The sequence below is a fragment of the Schistocerca piceifrons genome, chromosome X, assembly GCF_021461385.2.
Source record: "Schistocerca piceifrons isolate TAMUIC-IGC-003096 chromosome X, iqSchPice1.1, whole genome shotgun sequence".
Taxonomy (NCBI): domain Eukaryota; kingdom Metazoa; phylum Arthropoda; class Insecta; order Orthoptera; family Acrididae; genus Schistocerca; species Schistocerca piceifrons.
Window position 1 is genome coordinate 118,207,844 of NC_060149.1, and position 7,807 is coordinate 118,215,650.

At 36.7% G+C, this 7,807-nt stretch overlaps 1 protein-coding gene across 2 annotated transcripts in view; it reads right to left on the reverse strand.

Moving 5' to 3' along the window:
* LOC124722020 (ELL-associated factor 1-like) overlaps positions 1–7,021 on the reverse strand; it is a 75,405-nt gene extending 68,384 nt beyond the window's left edge. For both annotated transcript variants that reach the window (XM_047247199.1, XM_047247198.1), the window contains exon 1: positions 6,625–7,021. In XM_047247199.1, coding sequence (XP_047103155.1) covers positions 6,625–6,766 — 142 coding nt within the window. In that variant the 5' untranslated portion in view covers positions 6,767–7,021. The remainder of the gene's footprint in view (positions 1–6,624) is intronic.
* Positions 7,022–7,807: the final 786 nt, after the last annotated feature.

Below are 7,807 nucleotides of genomic sequence, written 5' to 3' on the forward strand. Positions count from 1 at the left end.
TGTCTTTCGCTTTACAGCGCCTGTGCTCTAAGAAACCAAAATTCAACTCGCAGTGAACACATTCAAGTTTTACCACTTTCTCCATCTTCATGGCATTTACTGTTGGGGTCACAGAGTACATGGCTTGTGTAGCAAGAAAAGTTAAAGAGTGCAGAAGTGTAACTGCTGCTTCAGAAAGCAGAAAAGGTTAAAAGATGTTACCTGAAATTGTGGAACAAGATGTACTGATATTTTACAAAAATTATAATTTCTCAAGATTTTTTACAAGGAAGGATATATTATGTTTCTGTCATGGTAAATAAAATGATTATTTTATTTAATCTGAAAGAGATGTGCACAAAATACTCCACAAAATACAGGTTGTTCACATGTCCATTGTTTCTTCACAAGAGATCAAACCATATGCAGGTTTCTTGGAACACAGGTACTGTACAATGAGGACAGTTCCAGGAACATGACTGCACCATGTATACCTAGTTACTGCTACTTACACCTTTCTAATGAAGAAGACACTTCCAACAGATGTAAATGCAAGCATTGTTGCTATGGAAGCTCATGAAAATGCTCTGTGGGAACAGCTGCGAGTCAGACAATATGAGGCTTTCAAATACAATGAAAACTGGTACATAGGACACATTTCCCATGCATCACATGAATTTAAAGATGTTGAGATTAATTGCATGCCTCCTGCTGAATCACGATTCCTTTCACGGTTCAGTATGAATGATGCTGTTTGGTTCTCCTTCTCCAAAGTTACATGTTAAGGTGGATGTCCCATCATTACAAAGTCACAGTGCGTAGTTGTATAAACTTGACAATAAGTACTGTGAAAAAATTGCATCTCTCACCTTTCAGTGAACTTATTTTGTTTTTGGATGAAGATGTCAAGGAAAACAAAGTTATATGCAAAGCAAAAGAGTTTTAAAAGTACAATCTCCTTCTTTATATTTGAACTTTATTATGAAACTGTTCTTTGTAGAATTTTTACACACACATATTTCAGGAACCCTTTTTCAAGGGATACACATGGTTTTTATTTACCAATTCCCTGCAGTGTTGAACGTGGATTGCATGTGTAAGTAGCATTTTCATTGTATTCTGTTATGATATACTTCTTTGCACTTGGGATTGCTATTAGCTATATAAAAATTTCAGCAAAAAATCAAGCTGAGATTCAATTGTCTACATAGCCCCCCCCCCCCCACCCCCCCTCCCAAGGACTTGTTGCCAAGTTTGACTGATATTGTTCTGTGATGGAGTAGTCTTTAAGAGAAAGTATGAACTACTAATTGCAATGCCTAATGCTTTTCATTATTCCTTCTTCTTCGGTTATCAACCCACAGGTTGGTTGGCAGCAGCACGCCATTCCGTTCTTTTGTCAACTTTCTTCTTCATATCTGCATAGGTCTGGCACCCGATGTCATTTATTACTTGTTGAATGTAGCTTAATCTAGGTCGTCCTCGGCGAGTTCTTCCTTCAATGATTCCTTCTAATATTCTCTTAATGAAATTGTTATGCCGTAAAATGTGACCTATGAAGGTTATTCTTCTTTTCTGTATATTTCGCCAAAGAGATCTGTTTTCTTTCACTCTTCTGAGGACATCTTCGTTTGTAGCCTTGTCTCGCCAGCTGATTTTTTCCATTCTCCGGTAGCATTATTATTTATATTTAATATTAGGACTACAGAGTTACAGCACACAAGATGTGGTCTCTAAAATTTCCCTGTGCAAAGTTATGATTAAAATTTTTCAACATTTTTCACAAAAAATCTGAATGATGTATTCTACTCTTCATACCTATTTCACCTTAGTGGCCTACATACTAATTCCACAAAAAAACTGAGGTCTGTAGGTCAACTCATTATTGAGTAGTAGGTCTCTGAAAGTACGGAAATTGGTGTCTGACTAATGACTAGGTACACACCCGAGTCTTCAAACCCGAATTTTTCAAAAATGGTTAGCTTTAGGAGAGCGCTATTGGACAGTTTTACTATTAAGAAATGCAGGTATCTATGTACCAAATAAGAATAAATTCTTACATGGTCACCTTAGGCTCCACCAAAATATCTGTGATTTTACATGGAATGATCTGTTATCATGCTGTTTACTATAGCTGAATGACAATCATGCTCCAATAACCCATTTAACATTGGATGAACACTAACTTTGCTGACCATGCCTTCACATAAAAATACATTCATCTATTTAAGTACTTCTTTCTTGCACAATTCTGGTGGGAAAGTTTACAACTGAGGTTAGACCGTAAGTGTTAAGTAAAATTTCTACTTCATATTTTTTTCTCTCCCTCAATCAGAAAATTAATATTCAAATCACCATAAATTATTGTTTACTTCCTTTTGTTAGACAGGTGATATAATATTACCCCAAATTTTGCTATGAAATTATGCAGGTTTATCACTGAGGATCACTAACTTCTCCTTCCGAAATTAAGAAAATTATGTATTATCTCAAAAATGAAAACTTAACTGGATTTGATTGTTTTTCCAATAGAGTACTAAAGATTTGTTCCCGTATAACAATCTTGGTCTTATCTGAAACATTTACTGCATCACTTCTGAAGGCATTTTTCCAGGGAGACTGAAATATGCTGTTGTCAATCCCCTCGTTGAGAAAGGTGACAGGAGAGATGTCAATAACTGCCAACCTGTTTCACTGCTGACATCATTTTCCAAAATTTTTGAGAAGGTGGTTTATTCTAGAATAGTATCTCACCTAAATTACAATGATATCCTCAGAAAAACACAGTATGGATTTCAATAGAGTTGCTGTACTGAGAAAGCTGTTTACTGCACTATTCTTAATTTCAGAATGAGAAGTTGGTGATACATTCATATGATTTAATTTTATGAGAGTTACTTTTTCAACATACTGCTATTATTTTTCTGTTGAACTCTTTGCCCCTATACTTTCTACTATATTTAGAGAATGATTATTAAATATATTGCTCCCTACAACTCATCATTTATAGCCCTTTCATTCAGCTCAATAACAATAATATCATGTTCTGTGGCCTGGTTGTCCTGTCTTTTGTTTCACTACACTCCATACATTCCTTAAGTATTTTGTCGGAATTACTAATTTCTGACATTATGTGCATGTTCCATGATTTTTTATGACTTTTTTTAGTAATTTTGAGAAGCAGTTTTTGATGTGTGTAACTACTGCAGGATCTCTGCTTGTTCTTGCCAATAGATAAGATTTCCCTCTTCCTTTCACAAGATGCTTTAATCCCTCTAGTGATCCAGGGTTTTTTACATGGCTGTTTAATGTCATATCCGATTAGCTTATGTGAAAAGCTGTTTTCAAATAATGGTATGAATTTATCATGGAATAAATTAAATTTTACGTTAGCATTTGGTTCATTGAGATTTCAACTCAGGTAATGTTTTGTAAAGTAAAAATATGTGTCCTGGATCCATTAATTACTCTAACTGATATGCACAGCATACCACAGCAATAAAGCTAATGATGAGGTTGTGAGTGATAATTCACAAGTTGCAAGTATTTTTAACAATCATTTTCTGAATGTAGCAGCAAAAATAGGGTTAAAGGGTTCAGTTGAAAAAAAAATGTTAAAAATGTCATTCTCCAGGACTTTAGGCCTTTAGAAATAGCACCAAAATCCCCCACTGCAATTAAGGGAATTATAAATATACTGAAAAACAAGACCTCATGTGGTGTTGATGGAGTTTCTAATAGAATCTTGAAGTGTTGTTCTAATTTAATACGTAGAATTCTTAGTGATATAATTTTGAAGTGTTATTCTGATTTAATAAGTGGAGTCCTTAGTGATATATGTAATACTTTGCTGGCACAGGGAATTTTTCCAGACAGATTCGAATACGCAATTGTCAAACCTCTTCATAAGAAAGGGAACAAGAGTGACTGGAATAATCATAGACCAATCTCATTGCTGACTTCATTTTCTAAAATATTCAAAAAAGTTGTGTATTCAAGCGTAGTCTCAAATTTAAGTGAAAATAATTTACTCAGCATGTCACAGCTTGGATTCCGAAAGGGTTACTCGACTGAGAATGCTATCTACACATTTACCCATCAAATAGTACAGCCCTAAATAACAAATTATCGCCAGCTGGTATTTTTTGTGATCTTTCCAAGGCATTTGACTGTGTGTATCATGTCACATTCTTAGAAAAACTCAGGTTTTATCGAACTGAAGGCTATACACACAGCTGGTTTGAATCATACTTAACGAACAGAAAGAAAAAGGTTGTGCTGACTAACACAAATAATGTTGGGAGGGTGGTAAATTGTAGTGAATGGAGAGTTATCACAAAGGGAGTCCCACAGGGTTCAATTTTGGGTCCTCTGCTGTTCCTTATTCATGTGAATGCTCTCTCACTTAACGTTCACCAAGCAGAACTAGGCCTACTACTTTTTTGCAGCTGACACAAGTGTTATAATAAATTCCATTACAGAAAAAGCAGCTGAAGATATTGTTAAAAATGTCTTTCAAAGAATTATTAAGTGGTTCTCAGAAAATGGACTCTCCCTCAATTTTTGAAAAAACTCACTATATCCAGTTCTGTACACCGAACAGAGTCATACTGACAATTGATGAAGCATATGAACAGGGCTCAGTCAACTGTGCAGATTTCTCCACATTTTTGGGTGTCCACTCAATAATGTCTTATGGACTGGTTTTCTGGGGTAACTCACCACTTAGACATAAAGTATTGATTGCACAAAAGAGAGCAGTGAAAATAATCAGTGGTGTTCACCCAAGGACATCATGTAGGCACCTAGTCAAGGAGTTAGGTATTTTAACTGCACCGTCAGAGTACATATATTCGCTAATGAAATTCATTACAAATAATCCACTTCAATTTTCGAAGAACAGTGATGTTCATACATACAAAACTAGAGGGAAAAATGACCTTTCTTATTCGTTATTGAAGCTGTCAGTAGCTCAAAAAGGAGTACATTATTCAGCAACAAAAATCTTTGATCATTTGATTGCACACGAAACACTGATCCAACCCAGTCTAGAATATTGTCCAAGTGTGTGGGACCCATACCACAGGGGACATTAATGGGATACAAAGAATGCTGGTACGTGTGGTCACAGGTTCATCTGACCCATGGGAGAGTGTTACAAATATGCTGAAAGAACTAAGTTGGCAGATGCTTGAAGATAGAAGGAAACAACCACATGAAAACGTACTTAGAAATTTTATAGAACCAACTTTAAGTAAAGAATCTAGGAAAATACTAGAAACCCCTATGTGTCTCTTCCATTGGGATTTCGAAAGACAAGGCTGCACTAGTCCCAGTTCACACAGAGATCTTTGAGCAGTCATTCTTCTGGCACTCCATACGTGAATGGAATGGGAAAAGATCTAGTGACTGGAATAATGGGACATGCCATTTGTCATGCACTTCACAGTGGTTTGCAGAGTATAGATGTAGATGAATTTAAAAGGACTGAAGGAAACTGTATGCCCAACTAATGGTCTTTGCAACAACTAGTCACAGACCTGAAGCTAATAAAAGCAAGTGTAACACTACGATGACCAAAATGACCTCAGTCAGCATAAACTATTGCTACTACTATGTTCACAATAAACAAAAGCAACATTGATGCTTGTGTTTGTTGTGGTGGTGGTAGCAACAGTAGTATTAGTAGCAACTGTTGTTGCTGTTACTGTAGCAGCATAGATTTAACATAACAAGTTAATAAAGTTTTATTTTAACTAAAATTACAATATAGCTATATCTGGAAAACTAGGTAGTAAGCTGTCGTATCAGTCAAACATATTATTTTGCCATAAAATGACACTGATCAATTCCTGCTGCAGAACAGAACATATGGTCCTCTACAGCCAAACTGTTGTATCATAGTTTCATTACTGTACTACGGAGATAAACCAAAATGCAAAAATTGAAGAGTATGCAACACAGGTCTATGTGGCAGCAATGCAGGCTGCTGACTGTACAAACACACTAATTTTGAATGTATTTTATAAATTTTGCTGCACAAATGCTGGTCATGGAGGCAATGGGATCATACAGTAACATACGAAATAAAATTACTAAAAGAATTACAGAAAACACACAAATGTGAAGACGCTGAAGGAGGCAAATGGTTAAAAAAAAAAAAAAAAAAAATTGAAAAGACGCTCACAGTTTGATAAATTGAGCGCATCCTGATGCTAAAAACTGCTGCACTTCGGTATTCTGAAAAGCAAATCCAGCACCTTTAAGTATTTAATCTATTAACACTCGGGCATTAAAACGATATCACGAAAATGTTATACGTATTGTCTGTTAGTGGGTCACCTCCAACAACAATTAATATTTTTCAGTGCACCCTAATGTAAGTCCTTTTGTATTTCAATGTGGTGTTCGGAAATCATACATGGCTAGAGACAGGGCCAGTGGAGTACAGCACAGCACATCTGACAACAAATGATTCTTTTGGAGCTAGTGTTTAAGCAGCAAGTTGACGAAACAAAAATCAAACCAATAGCTTCTGCTTCATGTTTACAATTGATCGCTTAATGTAAACAAGGGCAAAATCGACTTCATTCTTCGAGAATAAAGTAACCAAGTATAAAATAACGTGAAAGATGTTATACTCACATCGTAATGTATGAAATGATGCCGAATTTTTACTTGTAAAACTCTGACCCAGTTTTAGCTCCATCACCCCAGAGCCCACACCCAACTGATCTGCCATCGTTCTGCTGGCGCTGCCGACATGTTTTGGGACAGACTTTCGCATAAGAGTTACTAGGTTGCCGAAAGGCAAATTTATATCTCAATTATATATTTGGTTGCAGATTCACAACCTCTTCATATTTCCTGGGTAACGCTCAAGCATTCTACTTTCCTTGTAATCTGCATACACGCCCACATTCTGGTGAAAATGTTTACATGTACACAAAACGGTCAACGTTCGTCAATAAATCTGCACACAACAATCAATACCGAGACCAGACACTTGCTTCTCCAACCACAACAGCTGTCAGCAGTCACAGTAAAGATATCGATGATAATCGAATATATCGATGGTACATATTGTTGCGGGGTTTTCAAAATTTTAACTATCGATGTTTGATCCGGTCGATGTGCAAACTATGTGACGCACTGGAGTCGACTATCTACAGGTCTACTGTTGTTCTCGCATCTAGTACAGATCGATTCACGCTGCACATCAACCTGATTACCGTACAACTTAAAGGCCCGTCCACACGCAACGATCTGTGTGCGCAAATGACTGCGCACATCACATCTGTGCAGACAGATCGTTGCGTGTGGACAGAAGATTTGCACCAACCTGAAGTGTGTGCAAACCTGGAAGTTGGAGTTGGAGGTTTGAGCGAAACCTCTCAACTCTGTGGGTTCAAACAATATCTGCGCAGACAAGTTGGAGCGTATGAACAGGAGATCGCCGCAAATCTGGCGCGAAACAGCTCAATCTAGTGTTTGTATTTGAGCGCACAGGGCATTAAAATGGCTGATACTCGTCAGTGTGCTCGAGAATTTGTAAGTGAATTCATTGAAATGTGTAGAAACCACCCATGTTTGTGGGAGATTAAAAGTAAAGAATATAGTGACCGAGACAAAAAGACAGCAGCATACAATGTTCTTATTGAAAAATTGCGGGCAGTTGACGCCTCGGCAAACAGAGAAACAGTAATAAAAAAAAAATTCGTTGCGAACTGTTTACCGAAAAGAGTTATCCAAAGTTCAGAAATCTAGAAGATCTGGTGTAGGAGTAAATCAAGTATACCAACGTTACAGTATTTTGATCTGCTTTGCT